The following is a 26,101-nucleotide window of genomic DNA, read 5'->3' as shown; positions in this document are numbered from 1 at the left end:
CTCTCCTGCCAGAGTGTAATACCGATACTGGTCTCTGCATTGAGTCCATTGTCGGTGGTGTCACCTGCGATACGGACGCCGACTGTACCAACCCCCTTCTCCCATCCTGCGATACTGACGCTGGTCTTTGTATCGCTGCTGTTGGGGGCGTTACCTGCACCGATGATTCAGACTGCACCAACCCTCTGCTTCCTGAGTGTGATACAGATAAAGGTCTTTGTATTGCTGCCGTCGGGGGTGTTACCTGTGATGATGACTCAGACTGTATAAACCCTCTCCTCCCAAGCTGTGATACCGATACTGGTCTCTGTATCGCTGCTGTCGGAGGTGTCACTTGTGATGAGGACGAGGACTGCATTAACCCTCTTCTACCATTCTGCGATATCGACAAAGGTCTTTGCATCGCTGCTGAATCTTCTGAGACCACAACTGCTGCTGAGGCTGGTGTTGTTACAACAACCGCAGAAGCTGATGCTGATACCACTACGGAAGCTGCTGTTGTCGATACGACTACTGCTGATGAGGTTGTTGACACTACAACTGACGCGCTCGCCGATACTACCACAGCCGATGTCATTGCTGATACCACGACTGAAGCCATTATTGAGCCTACCACGACCGATGAGGCTATTGTCGATACCACTACCGCAGACGTGATCGCTGACACAACCACTGAGGCCATTGACGAGGCTACTACCACGGACGATGCTGTCGCTGATACAACCACTGCGGATGATGTTGCCGACACTACAACGACTGATGCTCTCGCTGACACTGCAACTGACTCTACCGACACACCCACCGAGACTACCACTGCTGAAGACGCCGAGAACACAGACGCCAGCTCTACCTCAGCCGTCGATACCACCGCTACCCAAACCAATGACGTTGCTTCTACTGGTACAACCGCTGCGACTGACGACGACACGGCTACTCAGACCACCGACTCGACCGCCACAACTGGAGATCAAACCAGCGACACGACCTCTGCCGCAGCTTCAGAGACAACAGCGGCTGGCAAAAACCCCGACACAGTTGGTAGCTTCCGTCTACTCGGCTGCTTTAGCTCCAACGCTGGCTTCCCCTCCTTCAGCCTGTCCTTGACCAGTGGAGACATGGACCAAGAACTTTGTGCTCAACAATGTAACGGAAGAGCCTTCTTCGGTACATACACCGGGTAAGTAAACATTCCGTTATTAGTATTTAAACGCTGACTGACCATTACTAGAAACTGCTACTGCGGTGACATCCTGGACGACGATAATACCTCCAGAGTTGATGATGCGCAGTGCGACATCATCTGCCCTGGCGACGAGGAACAACGCTGCGGTGGAGATACTTCTCCTGCTCGACGTGGTCGACTCGCTAGACGTCAGAATGTCGCTGCCAACATCCTCCTCATCATCTACATCGACGTCGGAGCTGCTGCTGCTACTGGAACTGACGCTACGGGAGTTGATGGAGCCACTGTCACTATTCCCGGTGCTACCGTTACACTTCCTGGTTCTGTTGTCACTCTGTCTGGCGATGTCATTACTCAATCCGGTTCTGTTATCACCCAAGATGCTTCTGTCATCACTGAGGATGGCGTTACGGTTACTGCACCAGGTGCCACCGTCACTGACGTCTCTACTGTAACGACTACCTTCATCTCCACTGTCACCGAAGCTTCCGCAACCTTTGCCACCACTGTCACGGCCACAGTTATCTGCTCCAACGGTCTATGCAACCTCCCCAACGGCAAGCCCATCAAGCCTGAGATCGTCTACGTCTTCCACCCTTACCCAGGTGAGGACTGCGCTGATCAGCTGGTCTACCTCCCCAGCCCCTGCTCTTGCCCCGGTGGTGTTGAGTACATTCCTCACTACTGTGACGCCACATCCTGCACTGGCAAGACTGTGTACAAGCCTGAGAAGACTGAGTACAGCGATGATAGCATTTGCTACTATCCTTCTGAGTGTACTCATGATCAGTGTGATACTACTGGTCAGCTCTTCAAGCCTTATGATGGCAGTAAGAATGATCAGCAGGGTTACCCCGGGTCTAAGCAACATGAGGGTTCCAACGGTAGCCACAGCGGATCTCAAGGCAGCCACGCGGGCTCTGGCAGTGGATCTCACGGCTCCAACGGCAGCAAGTATGGTTCTGAGTCTGGCCACGACGCTACAAACGGCAGCCAAGGTTCCAGTGGTCAGAAGGGTGGTAACCAGGGATCGAACAATGGCTACGAGGGCTCTGGCAGTGAGGGCAAGGGTTCCAACGACGACGGTAGCCAGGGAACCAGCGGTCAGCATGATGCCGAGGGCAAGAACAACGGTTCTGACAGCGGCAACACTGGCTCTCAAGGTGACAGTGGCAGCTCCGGTAGCGGAAACCAAGGCTCTGGAAGTGATGGTGCAGGATCTGGTAGCAATGATCAGGGCTCTGACAACGGCTCCAAGGGTTCCAACAGTGGTTCTCACGATGGTGCTCAGGCACCTGCTGGTGGCTCCCAAGGCTCTGACAACAAGCCCGTTACTGGGGACAAGCATGATATGCCTGCACCTGGAGACAACAAGCCTGTCGTCGTCTCCCTTGCAAGCACCAAGACCATCACGAGCATCGCACTCGTCATGTTCGCTCCTCTTCTTGCTGCCATGGTTTAAGAAAAGCATTAATCGGAGGCAATAATTGGAAGCGCTAAGCACGTGATAATATCCAAATTGGATAAAAGTTTACATTCTTGAAGGATCTGTCTTGTTTTTTTCAATGCTTAGTTTTATTAATAAAATCACTTATAATATATGAAATGTACTTGCGCAAACTTTTACATCATGACCTTCATGCCCATCGCTGTCTTGCCTGCCATGCCTTCAAGCTCGAAGTGCTGGACCATCTTCGCTGAACCAGATCCACCAGATACATCAAGGACAGTGACAGCAGCGCTGGTAGTTCCGTTACCTGGAGAAAGCGCGTAGAGGAAGTTTCCTGCGGCAGCAATGTCAATCAGGCCAGGGTCACCGTTGCAGGTGAGGTCAAGCTCAGAAACAACGCTAGCATCCTCAAGACTCATCTCAACAACACGGTTGCGTCCGACATCTGTGACGAAAGCCGTCTTGGTCATCTCGGAGATGGCTACCCAGCAAGTCGCCATCTGACCCTCAACTTCTCCAGTGGCGACGGTTGTAGCTTCGCATGTCTGACCATCAACCTCGAGAATCGCAGCTCCGAATGAAGCGTCCGTGGCAAAGACCTTGGAAGTACCAGGAATAACCTGCGATCCGAAAAGAACAGCAGTTCCCTCAGGCGAGCTTCGCGCCTCCTGCATGCTAACAGCCATACCCTGTCCAGCCTGCTCAACATTGAACGAAGCCATGAATCCAGTGTTGTTCACAGCAGGATCACCCTTGACCATGGTGAAGAGCATACTCTCGTCGTCAGAGAAGAGGACTTGGGAGACTGTGTTTGTAGGTCCGGCAGGAGGTGTAGTCTGCTTAAGATCGAACGGTCGCAGGTCATCCATGGCGCTGAGACCCTTCTCGGAGAAGCTGCTGCAGGAAACACCGGCTTTGGCGCCGGTCATACCAACGCAGACGATGTTGCTCTTTGCGGAGGCGGCGACGGTGTTGGGGAACTCGCCGGGGACTTTGACGGGCTCGCCGACCATTGTGAGTTTCGTGGGGTCGTCTTTCGATACTGTGAGCATGCTGAGGGTGTTTGATCCTGCATTGACAGCAAAGATCATCTAAGAACATATTAGTCAAAGTTTAATAGTAATAAATATTCACAACTCACGTTTCCAGCAATAGTCAAAGCAGATTGGCTGACCAAAGCGTCGGGTGTAGCAGGGTTACCATCAGCATCGACAGCAATAGATCCAGCGCCACCAGTCATCGCAACTTGACCCTTGGCAAGAGTACCATCCTTCTTGATTGGGAGGGCAAGAACGCCGTTCTGATCATCATTGGTGAGGACGTAAATGGCCTTGCCGTTGGCAGCTGCCATGTTCATTTCTGGACGGCATGCTGGGTGGCTGTTGACTTGCTGAGTCAAGCATAGTAGGGCTGGAAGGATGAAAGACGCTGGTGTGGAGAACATTTTGAGTGTTGTGAAGAGTATGTTGTGGAAAAGGAATTAAAAGCACACTTGATGAGGCAGACCGGCTGCTAGAATGAAAGACTTAGTGTGATAAAATGAAGTGAATTGAATCGAGCTGGAATGAAGATCGAAATAAACAGCAGAACATTTACATTTTTATAGAACCATTCACAACATCTAGAATATCATATCAACCCCAGATTGAAGTAATCCAGATTTCTCTTTTGGGAAATGCATTCAACGGCATTCGGCTCAACCCCTGACCCAAACAATGTTCGTTCCTCGGAGTAATCACGCTTTCCTGATGGAGCCGCTGATGCAACGTCGTCTCCAAGGTTGACCCTAGAATAGTGAGTAGGGTCCACTGCGAGTTGAGCGATTGATGAAACGCTGCAGGGATGAGGGTTGGTGATGAGAAATAACGTTAGGGATAACCATAACTTGGTAAATTGCGAAATAATTATAGCAAGGTTCGCCCGTGCTTGAGGGAAGCTCTGATTGCGGTATTGCCTTGGTTCAATTGATATGCCAACCTTTTGCCGGACCATCGCCAGAGTCACCTCGAATGACCTACCCAGAATACGTAGGGGCACGAACAATCTCAATTATCCCCTCAATCACAACACACGTGCAGAGATGCTGACTCAATTTAATCCTCAGTATGTTTCAATCAGTCTCATCCAATCCCTTACCAAAACCGTTAACCATCATCATACCCTACCATCAAATGAGAAGATCTTGACCAAACAAGGCCAAGACTCAACGGCACAGGCCGAGCCGTTCTGTCCTCTCGCTAAACAACCACTGTTTCTGTCTGAAGAGTGCGTGAGAGTAAGCCGAAACCATTCCCAATCCGGTAATTTTGATCTTTCATCACCCCAGTCCAGCCTCGAAACTCAACTGAAACTTGGTTCAATCTAGCGCCGTGTGGTGCCGCGCCCGAACAAATAATACCTTGACTAATCTCACCAGCTGAGTTCTCGTCTCATCTGATCTCTCATCTTTTATTCCTTTTTTGTTCAGTTCAGTACCGCCTGCGTAGTATCAGCTTTCGCGATGAGTAAAAACATTTTTCGCATCTTCAACCCTGGCGGTATGTCTCATTTTGTCTTGTCTGATCCTTGTTCATTCCACTGACGGTCTTCAACAGAACCGAAGGAAAATCCCGTGGAGAAAAGACGGGCCCAGCTGCGTCGTGCACAACAGTAAGCTTACTTTCGCGTATGGTCTTGTCTCATATTAACGCACCTAGGACATATCGCAATCGCAAAGACAGATATACGAGGACTTTAGAAGAAGAACTCGCCAAATCCCGCTCAAAAGAAGCTGAGTTGATGCGCGAGAACCAACAGCTACGCAATGCTCTCCAACAATTATCCCAGCAGCAAGGCATCGGTATGGCCATTGACAACACGCCTGACTATGCACCCTCCGATAGTATCGCCTTGTCCAGAACAGCAGGTTCATCAAATGGCACATCACCATTTTACTTCAGCGACATGAGTTCCCAACCCCAGAACACAATGCCGTCTCCGCAGTTAATATCTCCGGAATTCTACGGTACATTTCCTGTACCCGATAATCATGATAGGGCGCCTATTTTGTTTGGACAGGGAGGAGTCGCGTATAATTGCCGGGTAAGCGATGTGGATCAAGTAGTCGCAGGCATGGAGTTTGTCCTAAAGTAAGTTTGCCTTCTTCGGGTAGGAAAAACCCCTGCTAATACGCTCAGGATTGAAGAGCCTTGTCTGGACCATTTACATGGTGACTTGGATAAACCTTTTGAGCCGAGTAATCATGCTTTGAGTGCCTCTTCTCAACTCATGGCAGCGTGCGATTATCCATCGCCTACTATCAGCTCGCCTCCGCCTATATCTGCGACGTTCAACAGTTTACCCACGCAGATGCTCGAGAGGCTGTTGAGTCTTGCGCCGGATTTGTCGAGTGAGGGTGAGATGACGCCGATTCAAGCGTGGAATACTATTCGATTACGACCGGACTTTGGAGGGTTTGATACGAGGAGTTTGGGTGCTCTTGCGAGGAAGTTGAAGAAGGCGGTCAAATGCCATGGGTGAGTAAATCACACGTAGTGGTATGGGAGCGTACATGCTAACGGACGATAGATTTGGTGCAGTTGTAAAAGAGGCTGTTTTCGAAGGATTGGTATACGAGACACTCATCACAGGGAAGCTGACATGAGTCGGATCTATCGGAGTTGGGGTAAACAATTAATATGGGAGGCGTTCTCGATATTCCGCTTTTCCATCTCTTTATAATGATTGTGTTATTTACATCGATGTTGCTATACTTATTGAGTATAAAGTCTATCAATGACTGTGTGACGAATTCATGCCCTCATCGTGCATCTCGGGCTCCAGGGTAGTTTTAAGTAGTGTATGTCGACATAAACATGATGTAGAAGGGGAATGAAGTGGTGGGATTGACAGTCGTCCGAGTTGCTGTCAATTCGTTATCCAGCATTGAACCGCACCGTCATAGGATGTCTATTTGTAAAAGATGACTCTTGAACAAGAGTCACTGCGATATCGGCTTTGTATCCTGCATCTACCACGTCAACGACAGGGTATGTTAGATCGGGTGGATACGCTGTCGATATCGTGACGGGTATCATGCAGCCATGCCCGTCAGGTCAGGCACAATCACATCTCCAATTTCCCCTCTCGTTAGCTGCATAGAGATGAGATGAAACGTGGAAGACGGGACATGGTTGTTCTTTGATGCTTCAGGTGCCGGTATCTTCCATCGCGGCGACTCTCACCACGGGGACAGATAACGAATATCTCAAGTTGCTCAGAACTACGTAATTGTTCATAGAATTCATCACGAATTTACTCTGTAAAATCTGCAGAGCACAGACTTGAATGATCCTCGGCTCAATCGCGCGACTCCATCACCTGCATCTTCCGACGCGACCGAGACAAGCGACTAGACTCAAAAATTGACGCGTACCTGAATTCGACCCCGCGCTGACGCAATGCTCTTCAGGTACCAAAATAGACCCAGAGATAAAAAAATGACAGAACCAAGAACTATCGTCTTGGAACCAGATGTTCATGTTTGTCATGTCATCTTTTGGGCAACAACTGCGGGGAAGAACAATATTGGGCTGTGCCACGAGGAAAAAGGATGAGGTGGCAGGTGAAGTGTTCACAAAAAAAGCCTAAAGGCGGTGAAGCCTTCGCCACATCATGTGTTGTCTTGGAAGGAGAGAGAAAACAGAAGAGGAACGAAAAGGGACTGACCAGCGTAGCATACTATTATGGTGTAAAACTACTCATGTTAATTTGTCATGACCCGTTTATTTTCCTCACCGCCCTAGTCAGCTTCTCTCTAGAAATTCTAATTGGCTCAACATGCTTAGCTAATGGTGATACCGGGTCACTGGATGATTTCTTAGCTTTGAATCTACCGAGATACCTTTAAACCCGCGATCTGCAAACGAACCACTCAAGCTCGCCAAAGCAAAACACAACTGATTCAAGTACCTGTCTAACTAGGTTCGTTTCGCTTCCTGGTCCTTGAGACGTATCCCGGCGACATCCATCTAACTGTTCCCAGCAACGCCTGATCACAAGCACCGGGCTCTCACCCCGCATCTCATCCATCATCATGGGTAAAGCCTCTCGCAGCGGACAATCGTCACGACGGTCCAGAGTCACAGAGGCAGCAGCTCGTCTCCTCAGCCCCTCAGGCGGAAGCAGTCCTGCGCAGCAGCTCTACGAGATTCCCTTTGACGCTGAGGCATTTTCACAGGCCAAGGAAGCTCGAGCCAAGCTTCTAGACGCTGACAGCGACGACGATGCCGAGGTTGAGAACACTGTCATCAGCCCCAACATCCCGACTGTTCACGCCCATGTCAAGGGTCTGGACAAGGCTTGCCGTGGCGCTGAGTGGGAAAAGCCTCTTCAACGGTTCCTGACTAGACTTCAACTTGGTAGAAGCAACGTCAGCGTCATCTATGACTCAGCTCTTAAGAAAGTGGGGATCGAACCTCCTGAGGAGACGGATTCTTGGGTTGAGCAGAGTGAACCTGCCAAGTTCGCTGGACATGTCTACAGATTTGTAGGTCGTCAGTGCAGATCTGCTTCCTCAGATCGACATCTGTACATCCTCTACCACCCCGATGCGGAGTGGCACGCCGAGTTCTATGACCTGCTCCAGGACAAGCCTCTTCCCAGTAACTTCCTCGGCTTTTCCGATAATCTCGATGCTCTTGTCGCTTATATTCGATTCATCCGAAAGCGTCTTGGCCGACGTGCCAGCTCGGCCATGTTCCACATTCTCATCCCCAGCTCTCGACCCATCGCCATTCGAGACGCCATCGACTTTCCCGACATTGGCGACTTGGCTATTCACGGCGAGACTCACAATGGCAACAACTATGTGTGGATGAACTTGCCCAACCAGGAAGACTACCCATCTACCCTTGTTCTCCGCCACGTTGAGAACGCTATTCGTCGAGATAGCCCTTGGAAGACAACAGCGACAGTCAGCACATCCCTCATCGGTCTGACAGCATCACTAGCTGGAGCAGCCTTCAACCTTCGCGTCAAGGGCGCTCCCTTCCCCTCCATCAAGACCTTCGGTGTTGCTGCTGTTGCAACTACCATTGCCAGAAGAGTACGAGGTGCAGAGTACTTCCCTCTCGCCATCCTCGGCGCCGGAACCTTCGCCACCACAATAGCAGCATTCGGCCTAAACCGCATCCTCAGCAACCGCAACCCCCGCGTCATCGGCGGTCTCGACACCCCCAAGGAACCCAGGGAACAAGAGAAGGAGAAGGAGGAGTCAACCAGCGAGCAAGAGGAAAACGAGCCCGAAGAAGTCATCCCCGAGCCCGAGCCCCCAGCTCCAGTAGAGGAGCCAGCGCCCAAGGTCAAGGACGACTCCGACGCTCACTCCCTGCTGAGCCAAACGTCTGGCAGCACCAAGAAGTCGAGCAAGAAGCACCGCCGAAGCGAGCGGGGAGAGCGCAGTGAGCGCAGCGAGCGAAAGCGTAGGGATAAGTAAGATTTATGAGGATGTTTGGCAAGACAGAACAAGCAAAGTACACAAATGATGGGGCTGGAACTTTTTTTTGATGTGTATTTCACGATTTTCTCGTTTTAAAGTCTTAGTGCAGTTCTTTTGCTTGCTTTAAAGAAAGAAAAAAGAAGGGGAAAAAAGAAGATGCACAAAGTAGAACTATAAATTGAGTACCTCTACAGAAGGAGGCAGTTTTGAACTTATAACCTGGCTAGTGTGTAAAGTATCTATCTTAAATCTGACTAGAGTAAGGACCGTGTAGAAGAATAATCGTCAATCTCAACCTTTCCTCCCTCCATCCACAATCCATCTACCAAAGCTCACAGGTAGGCTTCTGGCGAGGACAATTGAAAGCCTTCTGGAAGTCAACACTATTCTCGACCGTCAAAGCTACCCTCGCTGCGTTCGGAGCGTGGGTATCTTCCACATCGTGCTGGCCGTTTGCACCGAGATTCTCACACCAGTTCTGTCCATATTTGATGAAGAACAACTGTTCGTGGGTGTAACTTGCCAGTCCAGGGAGATCCATACTTCTGCCGTGCTGGGCTTCGTATTGCTTCCAAGCTGCGTAGGCTGCGAGAATACCACCAGCGTCAGCAATATTTTCATCCATGGTTAACTCTCCATCCACCTTCTTTTCTTCACCATCCGGATCGGTCACTGTAAAGTTGCTGTATTGCTTGATGAAGCACTGAGAAGCCTGTGCAAAGCCCTCAGAAGACTCTTCGTCGAACCAACTGCTGTGGTTACCGTTCTTGTCGAATGTGTGGCCAGTGCCGTCGAACCCGTGGGTGATCTCATGCCCAACAATACTGCCCATACCGCCAAAGGCAAGGTAAGCTGGGTGCTCAGGGCTAAACAGTGGAGCTTGCATGATGCCGGATTGGATAACCATTGCGTTCTCCTGAGGGCTGTGATATGCGTTGGCTGCGAGATTGGGGCGAAAGATTTGGCCTTTATCAAAGGGCCTTCCTAGTGACTCCCAATTCTTGTGGATTCGAGACCTTGCAAACGTCAAAGCATTGAGTACGTGCGACTTGGTAATGGTCACATCGGAATAGAATTCCTTCAAGGCTTTCGGATCAGTTGCCAGAGGGCTTGTTGGCAAGCCAATCTTTATGCCCATAGCACGGACTTTCTCAATGGCAGCTTGTTTAACCGCATCTGTTGCCCATTCCCTGGTTTGAACGCGAGAGATGAAGGCTTCTTCCAGACTTGCAATGATTTCCGAAGTGAAAATTTTCATCTCGGGCGTGACATTCTTATCCGCAAAGAATCGGCCTAGGATCCATGACAGACCTGTAAGACCAATGCCCTCGACGTCGGCTGCCCATTTAACACCGGAATCAAGGAACGTAACACACTTGGACCATCGAGGTGCAGGGCTTGCGTGATCTGTATTCATCTGCTTTAATTGGAACCTATACCAGGCCTCTGTTTCGGGGGACTCGACATAGTCTGAAAGAGCAGTGATGGATCTCCATACAAAAAATGCTTGAAGGACCTCTGGCGATGTCTTTGAGATGGTCTTTGAAATACGAGGCCAGATGGCTACGGATTCCATATATACCATTGGAGTGTCGATGCTCTTGGGGGCCAGTTGCTCGATGACATACTTGAAATTGAGCTGTGGAGCCAGTTTCTGAAGTTCTGACAAGGACAAGAAGATATCGGTCGCATTCGTTGCTGTATCCGGTTGCTCGCCTTCTTTGAGAGATAGTTGGGCTTGAAAAGACACGACTGACTCCATCAAAGAAAACGACTTTGACTTGGTCAAGTTGGCTGGGTGAACAGCACGAAGTAGGTCACTTGCATGAAGCAACCACTCTGGCAAGACCTCCACATCGGTAGGGTTACCATTCTTAGCGGGGTTCAATAACCCGATAATCACCTTGCTGGGATCTGAGGGTTGCTGCTTGTGCACGAATCTTTGTGTGGTCTCGATACCAAGGCTCTCAAAGAAAGTCAAAGTCTCGCCCATGGACGCGGCATGATCATAAGTCATGTTTACACCACGACCATACATCGGAGTAGCAGGGAACTTCTCAGCGACAGTCTTGGCCACATTGCGAAGCTGAGCCAAGCCCTGCTCCTCAAGTGCAGTGAAGTTCATACAAACATCATAAGCACCCTGAAGCTTGGCAAAGTTCTCTTTGTCAATGGCAGTTTCCTCCTTGGTGAAGTTGACGGTGATCCAACTTTCGGACGGGTATGGCTTCTCCAGAATGTTGCGTACAGTTGCATAGGTGCTAGCCTCAACGACACTGAGGCTATTTACTGACGGCATGCCTGGTCCGATTGGGTTCTGTGATGCGAAGCTACCGCAGACCACTGAACGGAAGTTAGTAGATGCTAACACTAAGTCGTGGAGGATGCTTACAATCACCGAAGTTAGTGCATGGATCGATGGCTTGGTGATTCAAAGCCATGCCTCCCAGGATGTTGTCTGCGACATTGATACATGCTGGGGTGGTACAAAGACCGTTGGCTCCACCTGTGACAGCTGTACGGGGAATCAAACCCATCTTTCAAAAGAGTCTCGGAGGAAGCTGATCTAAATAATTGGCAAGATTGGAAGACGATGGAACTTATTGCAGGCTTAGAGTGATGGCTAATGGATTTGACAGCGAGGTCTACCTATACATTTATATCATGTTGCACTTCACATTTTGAGGCTGTGTAAAAGTCCTTTGCTTACAGTGATGACTTCAACAATACAGATCTCACCCGGTAGGGTTATTCCCCGCGACCGCGCTGACAGTGCCTCACGGAAAAGCAATAATCAAGACCCGCCCAGTAAGCTTAATATTATAAAGACGGTAAGCGCTTTAGTCTGTACGCCTTGATTGATGGACAGCCAAAAACCTCACAAGCCAGTAAGCATAATATAGTGCCCGAGAAATACTTCTACAAAGAGTCGACAGCCACGTATGTTTGGTCGAAAATAGAGTCTTGAACAGGAAAGGTGGAAAGTGATCAGCGGGCGCGGCGTTCTTCTCAACTGGGACTTCCGTCTCCAAGCTCCCTCTCCCGGCCCCCAACAAATTTCTATTTTAGACCCCAACTCGAAATAGTGCAAGTCAGCGGTGATTGAAGGTGGAATCATATACTGATCTATTGCGCCCTACAATCTCCTGCTGAAACCAGTGCTGTGAGAAGAACGGCAGCTGATTGGTGCAGAAGTCAATAAGCCTTGCAACGCGGTGCTGCACGGATAGCGCCACTCTGACAGACAGGAAAGACGTTACGCGTTTCCGAGAGGTCAACATAATCTTTAAAGCACTGGTCCTTTGGTCGCCTACTGATAGCATGATTGAAGCTCCATCTAAATTTAGCCCTGAACTCCATGGCGTCGCACAGGTAGAAAGTTCTACCATATTAGATGATAGATGACAGAAGATAATCGTTCTCTACTCGTGCAAGGTGACGCTTTGTCAGGGTAAAGTGGATTATAGAAGTACATCGTCGTTAGACAAGGAGAAGGGTACTGCGCTACAGGCTTATGTGGATAGAGGTGTTAGAGACCTCGGTATCAAGATCAACTCGACGAGATGTATAAGAGCTTTGTTTGATTGGCTTACTCTGGCTGAAATCAAATGCAGAGACTGTTATGTCAAGAATTGTAAGTATTATTGATTGCTCACCTGGATTAATTTTCACTCGGTGCTGGCTTGTTCTTGTTAATCCGACCCGACTGTGCCACAATGGCCTTATTCGAAATCACTTTACGACGCAGTCAGCGATCTGTCGGTCAATGAGACGTCCAATGTCAGTACATGAATCATGCAATTGACTACCTCACATACTGCAATGATACAGCTAAACAAATAAAATCATGTTTAACATTGAACCGTTCTATAGTCTATTATCTATCCTTTAAAAGCTACTACAAATCTAATGTCATCTCCTTACCAGGCAGGCTTGGGCACATTCGTCTTAGCTCTACCACCGAAACCCCAGGCGATCTGATGAGCAATCTGAATTTCCGTGTTCAGATCATCAGCCCATGACCAGACAAGTCCGGTATTCTTTTGGAACGGTCGACCCACCGCCACTAGGTCCAAAGGAGTATCGTCATCCTTGCCTTGGATGATCTCCTCGGCCAGAGTGCCGGTCTTGATATTACCGACAGTGCTAACGAGTAACTTATCTCCAACAGACCTCTTAATGGCCTTGGCAAATGGAGCCTGGTAGCCGGGACCACCAGCAATCTTTTGCATCTCGTGGATACCACCGCTGGAAACATCAATGACATCAACACCTCGCTCCGCCAAGAGATGTGCAAGCTTGATGCTCTGCTCGTTGGTCCAGTTCTCTCCCTCCCACTCAGGGTTGTTGTCGAGCCAGTCGGTACAGCTGATGCGGGTGAACAAGGGCATGTCGGCGGGCATCACAGCCCTGGTAGCCTCCACAATTTCGAGAGCGAGTCGGACTCGGTTCTCGAAGCTTCCGCCGTACTTGTCTGTGCGCTTGTTGGTAGCAGGGGACAAAAAGCTGGAGACGAGGTAACCGTGGGCGAAATGCAAGTCAATAACGTCAAAGCCAGCCTCAATAGCTCGACGGACTCCAGAGACAAAGTCCTGCTTGAGCTGCTCGATCTCTTCCAGAGTAATGGCGCGAGGAGTGGGGTAGCCCGGAGCAAATGGCTCATCGCCAGGACCCACAACATCATCAGGCCACCCGCCAGCAGCCTTCTCAGCTGCAAGTCCAGCGTCTAACCAAGGAGCAACACAAGAGGCTTTGCGACCAGCATGCGCAATCTGGATGCCAATGAGGGAGTTGTTGGCATGCGCAAATTCAACGTGCTTTCGAAGTCCTTCGACGTGCGAGTCCAGCCAGATACCCGAGTCTTCGGGTGTGATACGGCCTCGGGCCTGCACAGCTGAGGCTTCAAGCATGATGAGACCAGGTCCGCGCTGGGCCAGTCCACCGTAGTGAGCAAAGTGCCAGGGCTGTTGGAAGCCATCACGGGCGCTGTATTGACACATGGGGCTGACCCAAATGCGATTGGGCATGGTGACGCCCCGGATCTTGATGGGTGTGAAGATCTTGGGAAGAGAGTCGTTGGGACCAGTCAGGCCTAGACCAGGAGCGGGAATCTGCTCGGGGTTGAAGTATTCAACTCCTTTGGTAGCAATGTTCTTGACGACTTGGTGGTTTGCATCGTGAACTTCTGTGCCGTTTTGGGTGGTGATAACAGGTAGAGCCTGAGAATGTTGTTGGACTGTCATTGTAATACTTGGTCAACGGCTGATGTTTAGATGAAGGTAGTGGAAAATTTAATCTTAACGATAGATTGACGTGATACCCTTTTCCTTTAAGTAGACAGCTTCGTGCAGGAACTAACGTTATAGCTAACAAGCTTGACTAATTATACCTTAATTACTAATTCTGACCCACTGTCTTTTAAATTCGCTAATAGCATCTGTGCGTGTTGTCTTGGGGCTTTACAGTTCGGAGTTATTTTCGCATTGATCCTGCATTGACCAGTGAAAACCACACCTTAACTTGTTCGTGTCCCCACTCAGCCGTGAAACTCGGTAGTATTAACTGCCATGTGCGGGAATAGGCTTCGGATATAGGACCTAGCCACCTATTATTCCACTAACAAGGCTAGTTCTTTTTATCCTTCTGAAGGCTTCTGTTGTAGTGTTGATCGAGATCATATGCGCAACGTTCAAAGAAATAAGACAATCAATTAAAATGGAAATAAAAGAAACTTATGCCGAGCCAAAGGTACAGTAAATGCTTCTTCCTGCCGTAACTCATGACTGAGCACCTTGACATACGTTCGTATAGTAAGTCAGTCAGTTGATCCCTGATTCATGCATAGCCGCGATACCAAACTATCTTTCATCCTTCTACACCCACCTGGCCCATTCTCACTTCAGCCTTCTCTAGCTGTTCAACTTTCCCAAACCCGAGATAACAGACTCCCGCCAATACGAGACTGCTGCTATAGCAGCACTCGGTCCTGCAAGACCCAGGGCAGCGAGCAAAGCTAACACCCTGATAAGAGCCTCTCTTGTCTTCACAAACCCAAACGATCGCAAATGCCATGCTGAGTAAAGACAGTATATAAGACTTGATGATGCTTTGATGATGCACTGATCATCGGGACGGAACCAAGCATGGGCATGATCAAGTCGAATCGGCTTTCGGGGGCATGTGCGCCAACAGTTGATGCAAGCTTCATGGCAAGGGGCAAAAGGATACAAGCAGCAAAAGCAGAGCCATGTAAGATCGGTACTCGGCGGTTTGAAACTTAGAAGTATTTTCTAATAAAAACATATTGATACATGAGATGCTAGAAGGTAAGCATCTAAATAAAATGCCCCTCCGCAATCGTGCGCTGATAACATTTAGATAGAGAACCACATTGTACTGACTGTTCTGAGATACGCCAATCTTACTCTCAGCTCAACTACACATCTGACCACATATACTCAGCTAATTACCCATACCGAAGTTTCCCTTTTCAGTTGTGAAGGGTTCCCCCCAGATGATTTAGTAATTGCCCCATGTATCTCACGTTATCGGGTACCGTTAATAGTCAAGTCCTATGTATATGAAACCACAATGGTAGAGCAATAGACTGCTTCTAAATTAATAACGAGCTATTTCAATTGAACGTCATCTCCAGCGACACCGGCGCACCCTGTAGATCCAGGTACCTGAACAGTTAGACCAGTTTTGGAGTTAGCTGCCAGGATGTGACTAAGTGGAGTAGCATCGCGGAGACTTGCGATCTTTCGGGGTAAATCTTAGCGAAGGTGCCATAGCCGGAGTCGGATCACGTATCCGAAGTAGGCTAATCCTTCTTCCCCAATTCCCATTCTTTTCTCTCTAAGCTTCGTTTCTATCGAAACATTGTTCCTGAATTTAGTGGTTACATTGAGCCTTTATACCTGGTCCATGGCTTGGAGACTGCTCACGAACGATGTCAGCAACGGAAAAGTCACCCGAACGTGCCGGGGATGAGTCTTATCAGCAACAATCCCCAACGCTAGACACAGAAGTCGCAGAGCGTGACGATGGCTCATCAACTATCGACATTGAGTCAAGTTTGGCAGCATGGATATGTGTACTAGGAAGCTTTCTCTTCTTGATGCCTACATTCGGTAGATTCCCCCATCCTAATCACCAAACCGCTTATCTAACCTTCCAGGGATGATGCAATCTGTTGGGACGTACCAATCCTACCTAGAACTCAATCAACTCAGCGACTACACCGCCGGAGAAATCGGTTGGATCTCTGGAATGTACGTCTTCCTCTCCATGCTCGCCGCCATCCAGGTCGGTCCCGTTCTCGATCAACATGGACCATTCGCAGTCGGCATCATCGGCGGAGGCGGTGTCGTCATCATGTTCATCCTTCTCGCTGAGTGTAAAGAGTATTGGCATTTTATGCTTTGCTTTGGGATACTTGGTGGCCTTGCGACGGCTATTGCAGGTACTATCGGCGTCACTGTCGCTGCGAAGCTCTTTACGAGGAGGCGAGGGCTTGCTATTGGGATAGCCCTCACTGGCTCGTCTATTGGAACTGTCATCTTTCCCATCATGCTTCGGTCATTACTACCAAAACTTGGATGGGCCTGGTCTATGCGAGTCGTGGCTTTTGTTTCACTTGCCATCTTCATATTTGGTACCTTGTGTCTTATTCCCTACACACGACTCACCAAACTCGTCGCATTGCCGACTCCAAAGAAAGGAGGCATAGCGCTTCCCAACTTATCTGCTTTCTCATCTGTGCCATTCTCATTAGTATCCGTTATGGCGTTCGCCATTCAATTCGTCCTTTATGGCATTGGAGGTCTATTACCAACATTTGCTATTGAGGCCGGGCTAAAGCCCGAGGCAGGCTACACGCTACTCTCTATCGTCGGTGCAGCTTCGGCTTTCGGTCGCATCATTCCTGGGCTAGTAGGCGACAAGCTGGGCCACTGCAACGTTTTCATATTTATGATGATCATGACACTCATCTTCATGGGGTCTTTGTTTGTACCTTTTGGTAACAGGAGCGTTGTTCTCTATGTCTTCAGTGGTCTATGGGGATTTTGTTCTGGGGGATTCTTGTCTATCACTCCAGGTAAGCATCATCATTCTCATTGTGAGACACCGTCTAACGCTATCCAGTATGTGTCGGAAAGACGTGTGATCCAAAAGACTATGGCCGATACTATGGCACTCTCAACTTTTTCATCAGTTTCTCTCTGCTAATCGCCATTCCAACAAGTGGCACGATGGTAGAGAAAATGGGCACTCAAGCTTTGAGTGGATTGTTGACGGGCATCATCGCACTCGGGCTGTGTTGTCTGGTTGCAGCTCGGGCTTTCTTGATCGGGGAATGGTTTGCAATCAAGACCAAGATCTGAGTCTATGGTTCTCTCAGCGAAATGAACAAAAGTGATGAACTGCAATCTGAGACTAGACTGATATAGAAAGAGGATTTATAAGAGGGTGTAATTGTCGTTTTCTGTACAATGTGGTCTCGCTGTAAAGTGAAATGTAACAAGAATAAATGACATCCAGCCTACAGCTGATAAAGTTGACGCCACGCCCGACGGGTAAGCTTGTTAGGCGGGAGATTACAGCGCCACGTCCCCTAGATAAGCGCTAAAATTAGCTTCTTGGTCACTACCCGCCCAGCCATCCAAACGCAGTCTTGACTTGTGTTGATAGAGTGTTCTCTAGTCTGGGCTCTTGTCGCGCTTTAATAATTTGAAGTTCTCGGACAGAAAAACAGACGGTGGTTTGATCTCAGGAGTAGTATTTAAGTGTATGATTGTCTTTCGCTTTACGGGGTGGCCGTTCTAGACTCAGCAGGCAATATTATTCCACGGCCACAGCCAACACAGTGGTCCCATTTTCAGGTCTCGCCCATGATCCGCCGGGATGTTTTCAGAGACTAATGGAAATAAATTGGTTCGTTTAAGTCAAATCCATGCACTGTCCGGACTCCCCAGAAGTTTGCAGTGCTAACCCCCCTGTCATTATGGGAATAAAGGTCCACCAGCCAGGGTTTATGGTGCTAGCTCAATCAATAGCTTGGACACATCACAGACATTATTGAATGGAGAGGCATCGAGACTCATCGAGACTGTTGCTTTGTTTTCACGGCGGTTGTATTGTAGGATGCTTCTCATAGTTTAAAGCTGGACTGGTACCAGTTTCGTCCTGAAGGAGCATCTTGATTTCTCCTCAATGTCAAGTCACCATGGTCGCCCTCAAGCCTCTTCTGTTACTTTTCGCACTTGGTGCTGAGGTCCTTGCTGGCCCTGCCAAGCCTGCGTCCTGCACTACCGTCCTCGGAACCAAGACCGTCAAGAACGTTCCCACTTCGACTACCACCGCCATCAAGAAGATCGACATCATCAAAAAAGTTATTAGAAAGGTCAATGTTGTTGTTGTGCCCGTGGCGAAGACTACTACTATTCGCACCACGCATGTAGCTACAGTCACGTCCATTGACCAGAAGACTGACACTGCTTGGGTGACTCTTACCTGTGAGTACATACCTAGCAATTGTATGTACCATGTCTGATCTGTCTTTTAGCTCCATCTACCTCTTGGATCACTCGAACTGCTGTGATAGTTAGCACGACCGTCTCGCCGACTTACACCACTAAAGACGTCACCATCACTATTCCGAGGCCTGCAGACTTCACACCTATTGGCGATAGTGATCCGCCTATTTTACCTACATTCGCAAAGCGGGATATCACAACCCAGACCATTTTACCTGATGATCAGCAGCCTCAGAGTGTTCGTTGCGTTGTTGATAAACCCCAGTACTCCACAAAGATCGTTAGCACGACAGTTCAAGGACCTCGACGTACCCTGAAGGCTGTGACCAAGACCAAGATATCTACCATTTCTACTACTGTTACACAGACAGAGTACCCTCCCAATGTCAAGACAACGTTGACTACCGTCACCTGGCCTGTGACCACCTTGGTTACTGATATTTCATCTACTTCGATTGTTACTGAGACTGGTAAGTGTTACAATTCTTGGTCACTAATACCAAATTAACATGCTTCTTCCAGTAACCATTGAAAGCCAGATTCCCCGCGCTACTGTCTACGATATATGCCAGGACGATAACATCCTAAGCGAAGCTAACAGTGGCTACTTTGCTGGCTACATTTACGAGGATAACGTCGTAACCCAAGAAATCAACGGCATCCAAACTGCTAAGCAGTGTTGTCAAGCGTGTGCAGCTGTTCCTAGCTGCAAGGCATCTCTGTTCAGTCTCTTTTCTTCCCAACCTGGATGCACCATTTTTACCGCAATAGACCCGGGCGTATGCACCAACAACGCACAGCCTAAGTTCGGTTTCTATCAGACCAATATCGACCAGCAGTGGGACCTAAAATGGCATTTGAGCAATGGAGGTTGCGGTCATTGGGAGAACGGTGGTGAATGGGAACCTTAAATAGGCCGAGCTGGTATTATTGGGAAGCACAATCAGTAGCATCCACAAGTTTATTTTGGACACCTTCCCAGTCCTATTCCTCTTATTCCCTGCTTTATCTACCCATCAATAGTATCAATAACTTAATCTCGATTCTAAATCTACAATCTATAGATGGCACTGCGTTCTCCAGTAACTCTATCTCTGTATTGGGCTGAAACAGCGGCAGGCATAGCGTAAGATGGTATTATACAGTGACCGCCTCGCCTAATTGAGTCACCCTGCTACTCAGTGTCATTTGCAACGTACGATGTACATTTTGATAGGGACTACTGGAAATAAACCAATGGATGCTCCACTCAATTTCTCTCAACGATCCAGGGTCTATACGCCAAGGGCCTTGATTGCTTTGTCTGTCGTTATGACCGGGGTTATTGCCTTAGTCTAACCAATAGCTCAAAGACATCACGGACTCTATTGATTCAGCGATGCATCTAGACTTGTTGAAAAGTTCGCTTATTCCAGTCCTTGATCCTACCGTCCAGTTTTAGAGTTTCTAATATTGAGGGGACTGTCTTGCTACCAGTATTTTATCTCTCCTTTCTCCCTTGTTTTTCTATATCAGCTTGATTCAACAGTGCCTTCTCATACACACCATGGTCGCTTTCAAATCCCTCATCGTGCTCCTTGCACTAGGCGTTAAGGCTCTCGCTGGTCCTGTGAAACCCGAGTCGCTATTATGCACCACGTTCCTCAGCACCAAGACCGTTAAGACTGTCCCTACAGCCACCACCAGTGTAGTCGAGAACAAAACCATTATTAAGAAGATTTTTCGCCGGGTTAACGTCATCGTCGTGCCCAGACCTGTAACGACTACTGCCCGTACAACTAAGACGGACACAATCACCTTCACCGACGACAGTGAAATTGCTACTGTAACGATCACATGTAAGTTATCCACAGCCCTTGTCTACTGATAACAGAGCTGACTTTTCTTTGGCCGACAAGTCCACCAAGACCAACTATAGAACCTCTTGGGTAACTAGAAGCTCTATGACTTCGACTACCACCACCAAATCTTTTACGTCCACTGTAACTACTACACCTGTGGCCTTCACGGCTATCCTGGATAATACCAAGTATGTCGCGAGGCGGGACCTACCTCTTGGAAGTGTTACGGCCGATTATGTTTCCCCTGTCCTTCCTGTTTCTCCTCTAGATGGGCAGCTCCCGCAGAGTGTTCGATGCGTCAAGGCTGTCCCCAAGTACACCACCAAGGTCGTCACTACTCAGGTCCAAGGTCCACGACGCACTCTCAAGGCTGTTACCAAAACTTCGACTTTGACATCTTCAACGAGTGTGGTTTCTACATTCTATCCGGAAGCTACTTCTACTTCTTACACCACTGAGTATCATGAAGTTGTCACAACGGATGTTGATGTCACGTCCACTACCGTCGTAAGCGAGACAGGTAAGAGCTACCCGGACCATCCATGAGAAGTTATCTGACTAGAGCCCAAACAGTGACTGTTGAAAGCTGGATCCCGCAAGCGACCTTTTACAATATCTGTTCTAGCAGAAACATGATGCGGAGTGCCAATGGAGGGTCTGTTATCACATACACAGATGCCGGTGGAGTGAACTTTGCAGAGTTTGGAAAAGGATTCACGGAGGTCTCTTGCTGCAATGCATGCGCGGCTGATCCCTATCGTAGGGGAACAACGTACCGCGCATCCGATACGAACTGCTTCGCGTATATCAGTCGCGACAAGTCAGTGTGTGGCACGTCTCGCAATCTGCTCGCAAGATACATCACGCTAAGACCTTCTACCGATAAGTCGGTATACTCCAACGGTCCTTGCGGATATTGGGAAAATGGTGGAGAGTATGCGAGACCCCAAGCGGCATGATGGCCTGTACCTGCCTCTGAGGGAAGACTGGGAACCTAGGTTCTTATCACCACGGACTCAGATCAGTATCAGAGAGTCATTATCATTCTAGTCAGCTTTATCAGACATATATCTAGCCTTCTTCCAAGCGGTCTAAACGTCAGGATGCTCATTGAGCCACTGTTCAAACCCGATGGGCGTAATCTTTCCCTCCCATCTCTTATTATCACTCGGATCGCAAACAGCCACGCCCTTCAAAATTGCAAGTCCATATGCCAATTCAACATACTGATTAACCTGCAAAGGACCCATAAACTGTCTCGCCTGAGCCAGCATTCCTTCAAGCTCAGCTTGCCCACCAACGCATTGTTTCTGTATCTCCATACCCCGCACCTTACCATAAATATCAGCCAACTCAGGAAACGTGCACCTGAACGATTCGACATAGTAAACACCGCGTTGAATGATCTCTTCATCAGTAACGGCTGCAAGAGTATACTTCGCAAGATCGTCGACGCTGGTCAGGGACATTTTCTCCTCGCCACTACCGGCGTACATGGCCATCTTATTCTCAACATCAATGGCAGCACGACGACCATCTTTCTTGTAGTTGATGAACATGTATTCGAGAATTGTTCCACAAAACGCGAAGATAGGCTTCAATCCGCTTGAAAGCTCAGCGAGACGCTTAAATGACATGTAAGCATCGTACGTCTCGTGATCACCCAAGCTAAGCCTAGTCCAGTCAAAATTCCACGACGCAGCGTGGAAAACCTGGAAATTAGCATCATGTCATGCAGGTCGAATTTGGGGGCCGAACCTTGACACCTGCTTTTTCTGCTTCTAACAACAGAGCTAGCTGGCCTGCGCCGACAATGCTTGGCACAGTTGGCAAAGCAGCAATGACGACATCGACACCCTTGGCGGCTTTTGCGTAAGCCTCGGTATCGAAATAGTCGCGGCAAGTGACGAAAGACTCGAGTTTGGAGGATATTTCGGTGGAGAGATTGTCGGGGTTGCGGCTTAGACCGCGGACTGAGTGGCCTTCGGCTAGGGCTGTTTGGGCGACCGGCTGCCCGACCATTCCAGTTATACCAGCAATGAGGATAAGCATGATTGTAATACGATATGATATATTGGTAACGATTGACCAGTCCTCACGCTTTGAGGTGAGGGGAAGGTCCTTTTATACGGCGGGTATCATACCCACAGAAGGATCGGATCCGGGTTCGCACAGATTACTCGATTCGGCTTATTGCGGCGCAATACAACTTGGCGTCCCTAACTAGGTAGTATTTGGGACCTTGATATCCTGTTTTCTCCTCTATTCGGGGACTTCTACATGTAGGAGGAGGTCCATAATCCAGTACCTCGGTCGAATACACTGCTATTTGTGCTAACTATTGCGATCGACGTACCACGTGGTGGACCGAAACATAGACCAAGAGACTTGAGTTATACCTATTACAGGTTAAAGCAGAGGCTTGCGACTCATCTTTTACTTATTAAAGAATGGTTTCAGCCAGACTTGAGTCAAGCATCCGAGCATTTGATACCGTGCTGTCGGAACGTACCGAGAACGGAGTGCCGAGGACAAGACACTTATTAAGCCTATCAAATTGATTATAGGGACCTTTAACCTTGCTATATATCTTACACTAACAAGTATAGAAAGGCGTCGCTTTCTTTGTGATCCAAAACTGTTAAAGAAATTCCGATTCAAACAGGATGAATAATTCTACTATCTAAACAACGTGTTCGATCCAAGATTAGTTGTCAGTAAACCCACCATGGCCAGCCACTTAGATACATATGTCTGCTACTGCTCTTCCAATCTCGCCATGACATGCGTCTTTCTTGTTTTAAAATTGTACCAAGCTTATTCCCGCAGTTCAGTATTCAAGCGCTGCGCCGCACCCATCATCCTCGACCCTTGCAAGGAGGAGTTGCATTAGAAAGTCAAGACTTCAAGATCGGTCAAGATTTCACAGTCTTGCAGAGTTATATAAAGTCCTACGTCTCAGCTGAAACATTTCAACCGAATTGACCCTCATTCACAGGGCAGTATGCTTTTTCTCGGTGGCATTTTTCATCTCATCGGCCTCCTAACGGCCATGATATAGCTAAACAAAGCCTTCTGCTTCATCAACATCTATTTCCTCCAATCCAGTAAATTCCGCCGTTGCCAACGGAACCATTCAGATGACGCCAACCAATGGACTCTCGTGACAGAGGTCACAAGTACAATCGGGCTTACCTTTACTCATGAGATTGCGAGTCGAGGATTCAAGGTCGTTCTGCAAGGCAGTGATAAGGAGGATCTAGAGTTTCTCAAGGTCGAGTATGAGAAGCGACATCCTTCTTGCTCGTTTATGACACTCCTTGCCGACTCTTCTGCGGCGGAGGGAGTAGACTTTGAGGCGATTCACAATCATTGGAGCCCTTGAAACCGACATTTCTTGTCAACAACGCTGGCAGACGACTTGAAGAGATCCCCTTTGGCCTTCTCACATCCTTCTCGCACACACGCACAGCCCAAGATATAAGCGCAAACATCACATTTCCACTCCTCCTAATGAAAACCGTCCTCCCAATCCTCGGCCGGAATACTCCATCCCTCATCATCGCCGTGGGCTCCACGCAAGACAAAGGCCTACCGCTCATAGCCACGCACGCAGCAGGTATGTCATTCCTGCAAACCATGACCGATTCATTGGCTATAGAGACGAAGCTTGGAAACTATGATCTCGAGCTGATATATGTGAACCTGGGCACCACTGCTGGCGTTGGAGGGCCGAGCTTTTCGAGGTGGTCACTCGATGATGCAGTCAAGGCTGCGCTTGCGAGAGCTTGGTGTGGGAGGAGGAGTCTGCATGTTCAATGGGCTCAGGGTTTGGCAGAAAGAATGGCTGATTTTGTGCCAAGGAGGATTTGAGAGGAGGGTATTGTGCTCAGTATGCGTAATGCGGCGGAGGATGCGATCAGGCGACGTGATATTACCTCTACGTAGACTATACGTCGTCGGGAATTGCGAGGGATCAGATAGAAGCGGGCTCAGAACGTCGAGGACGAGAGATCTTGATACCTTGAGACATATTTAGCAACTCTGTTTAAATAAATATACCGTGTTAGTAGTCAGCAATCTATCAGCATTGAGGCAGTTTCACATCGTTTGCTTCCTATTATTTTTCATTCAAGATTACCTCCATTGATAGCATCCCATAACACTCAACGCCTGTTTTTCTGGTACTGCTTAAATCTCAGTTGCATCCACAAAAAACAGGGACTGTAAGGGTGCTCGAGAAAGGGTGGTTCAATTGCCTAATTAGGAGAAATCAATTCTTCGCAATTATCTTCACGTTTTCTTGATGTTTAGGGCTCGTATGTCGGTAGCCAAATGGGGAAAAATGGCTGACGGTGTGTTGTCATGCATTTGCAACTGCATGACTGAGACATGAAACTCGGTGAAGCAAACAATGGGCCTCTTCACGATGGGGCTTGTACTGGATCAATTGGTGCGGGGTTAAACGAATAGTGGTATAATTGTTCTCAGCTCGTAAAATCGTAGATAGTTGGAATTATAGCGATAAAAAAGAAATACATGTAAGAAAATGCCCCCATCTATAAAGAGACATTTCTAAGCGTGAGACTTCCTGCGGGTATCTTCGTCAACGCCGTTGGGAGTCTTGGGCCCAAATCCAAACATGTCAAGGAACGAGCTCCGCCTCTCCTGCTGCGCACCAGCAGCATCTTGGTCATACGACTCGCGTCGACTACCAGCGGGCGACATCTTCTTGACACCGCCGCCAAGATAATCCATAATGGAGCTGCGTCGCTGCTCGAGAGGCTTGGGAGGCTGGCAAACCATGATCTGGAGCTCAAGGTTCTCAATGTCGTTGTCGGTCTCGACCTTCTTGCGGCCGCAGTTGGAGAAGGCGGTGCCCGAGTAGAAGACGTAGCCGCTGAAGGGGCTGGCCAGGGCAACGACTACAGCGCTCTTTTGGCGGGCGACCTGCAGGGTTTGCTTGGAGAGCGTCTTGGCAAAGCCTTGGCGAATCCAGTGTGGGTGCGTGATGACGGCATGGAGGAAGATGATGTGTTCATGGCGAGCAAGGTAAGTTTGCTGAGTTTCCGTGATACCTAGCTGAAGAGCATTGAGTCTCTTTATCGTCTTGGTCTGGTTGTCATCTGCATCTAAGCCAAAGACTGCAATTTCATTAGCATTTGTTACTGAGACAATAAGGTTCAAAATAAAATCTTGCACGATTGTGGGTGAAGTGGAGGTGAGTGAGGGGCAGCTAATTTCATGTTACGTACCTTGCTCAGCCTGCTCGGCAACACCCTTTTGCCCATCGGCATTCTGGTGAAGAGTTTGGCAGATGGCCAAGGCGACAGGGTCGTGAGTCTTGGGGGCATCAACCACGAAGCAGAGCCAGTTCTGGTTCTCTGCGTCGATGACTCTTCTGAGGACGGTTTCGACGTGATTTGTTGCCGTTTCTGAGCGTGTAGAGGGGAAACAGTATTTGAAGACGGAATCTTCTGACAATCCCTTGAGGATGATCTCCTTCAAGACAGGAATGTCTTCTTTGGTAGCGACACGGACGCCCATGCTGTGTATAGTGTGTGATGTGTTGTTTGTTTCTGTGAGGTGAGGTGAGGTGAATGAGTTGAG

At 48.7% G+C, this 26,101-nt stretch overlaps 10 protein-coding genes across 10 annotated transcripts; 5 read left to right on the top strand and 5 right to left on the bottom strand.

Moving 5' to 3' along the window:
- Positions 1-2,806: 2,806 nt before the first annotated feature.
- Positions 2,807-4,077, bottom strand: FIESC28_08281 (uncharacterized protein; the record flags this gene model as incomplete). Its single annotated transcript, XM_031162419.1, has 2 exons — positions 2,807-3,724; positions 3,775-4,077. The coding sequence occupies 2 exons, from the start codon at positions 4,075-4,077 to the stop codon at positions 2,807-2,809; spliced, it is 1,221 nt and encodes a 406-aa protein (XP_031013574.1).
- Positions 4,078-5,133: 1,056 nt separating this feature from the next.
- FIESC28_08280 (uncharacterized protein) lies at positions 5,134-6,276 on the top strand (the record flags this gene model as incomplete). Its single annotated transcript, XM_031162418.1, has 5 exons — positions 5,134-5,170; positions 5,228-5,282; positions 5,330-5,761; positions 5,810-6,148; positions 6,201-6,276. 5 exons carry the CDS (start codon positions 5,134-5,136, stop codon positions 6,274-6,276), a joined length of 939 nt encoding a protein of 312 aa, XP_031013573.1.
- Positions 6,277-7,707: 1,431 nt separating this feature from the next.
- On the top strand, positions 7,708-9,108 carry FIESC28_08279 (uncharacterized protein; the record flags this gene model as incomplete). Its single annotated transcript, XM_031162417.1, has 1 exon — positions 7,708-9,108. One exon carries the CDS (start codon positions 7,708-7,710, stop codon positions 9,106-9,108), a length of 1,401 nt encoding a protein of 466 aa, XP_031013572.1.
- A 325-nt stretch (positions 9,109-9,433) lies between these two features.
- Positions 9,434-11,648, bottom strand: FIESC28_08278 (uncharacterized protein; the record flags this gene model as incomplete). Its single annotated transcript, XM_031162416.1, has 2 exons — positions 9,434-11,454; positions 11,504-11,648. The coding sequence occupies 2 exons, from the start codon at positions 11,646-11,648 to the stop codon at positions 9,434-9,436; spliced, it is 2,166 nt and encodes a 721-aa protein (XP_031013571.1).
- A 1,383-nt stretch (positions 11,649-13,031) lies between these two features.
- Positions 13,032-14,354, bottom strand: FIESC28_08277 (uncharacterized protein; the record flags this gene model as incomplete). The annotated part of the gene is made up of 1 exon (XM_031162415.1): positions 13,032-14,354. The coding sequence occupies one exon, from the start codon at positions 14,352-14,354 to the stop codon at positions 13,032-13,034; it is 1,323 nt and encodes a 440-aa protein (XP_031013570.1).
- A 1,709-nt stretch (positions 14,355-16,063) lies between these two features.
- Positions 16,064-17,498, top strand: FIESC28_08276 (uncharacterized protein; the record flags this gene model as incomplete). The annotated part of the gene is made up of 3 exons (XM_031162414.1): positions 16,064-16,244; positions 16,292-17,212; positions 17,260-17,498. The coding sequence occupies 3 exons, from the start codon at positions 16,064-16,066 to the stop codon at positions 17,496-17,498; spliced, it is 1,341 nt and encodes a 446-aa protein (XP_031013569.1).
- Positions 17,499-18,340: 842 nt separating this feature from the next.
- FIESC28_08275 (uncharacterized protein) lies at positions 18,341-19,561 on the top strand (the record flags this gene model as incomplete). The annotated part of the gene is made up of 3 exons (XM_031162413.1): positions 18,341-18,629; positions 18,680-19,120; positions 19,173-19,561. 3 exons carry the CDS (start codon positions 18,341-18,343, stop codon positions 19,559-19,561), a joined length of 1,119 nt encoding a protein of 372 aa, XP_031013568.1.
- A 635-nt stretch (positions 19,562-20,196) lies between these two features.
- Positions 20,197-21,450, top strand: FIESC28_08274 (uncharacterized protein; the record flags this gene model as incomplete). The annotated part of the gene is made up of 3 exons (XM_031162412.1): positions 20,197-20,488; positions 20,526-21,011; positions 21,065-21,450. 3 exons carry the CDS (start codon positions 20,197-20,199, stop codon positions 21,448-21,450), a joined length of 1,164 nt encoding a protein of 387 aa, XP_031013567.1.
- Positions 21,451-21,582: 132 nt separating this feature from the next.
- FIESC28_08273 (uncharacterized protein) lies at positions 21,583-22,543 on the bottom strand (the record flags this gene model as incomplete). Its single annotated transcript, XM_031162411.1, has 2 exons — positions 21,583-22,203; positions 22,250-22,543. 2 exons carry the CDS (start codon positions 22,541-22,543, stop codon positions 21,583-21,585), a joined length of 915 nt encoding a protein of 304 aa, XP_031013566.1.
- Positions 22,544-25,066: 2,523 nt separating this feature from the next.
- FIESC28_08272 (uncharacterized protein) lies at positions 25,067-26,038 on the bottom strand (the record flags this gene model as incomplete). Its single annotated transcript, XM_031162410.1, has 2 exons — positions 25,067-25,635; positions 25,747-26,038. The coding sequence occupies 2 exons, from the start codon at positions 26,036-26,038 to the stop codon at positions 25,067-25,069; spliced, it is 861 nt and encodes a 286-aa protein (XP_031013565.1).
- Between the last annotated feature and the right edge of the window lie 63 nt (positions 26,039-26,101).

Source organism: Fusarium coffeatum (genome assembly GCF_003316985.1).
Source record: "Fusarium coffeatum strain FIESC_28 chromosome Unknown BRIP53273_contig_192, whole genome shotgun sequence".
In the NCBI taxonomy this organism is placed as follows: Eukaryota; Fungi; Ascomycota; class Sordariomycetes; order Hypocreales; family Nectriaceae; genus Fusarium; species Fusarium coffeatum.
The sequence above is the reverse complement of the archived record's forward strand: the minus strand, read 5'-3'. Positions and strand labels throughout refer to the sequence as shown.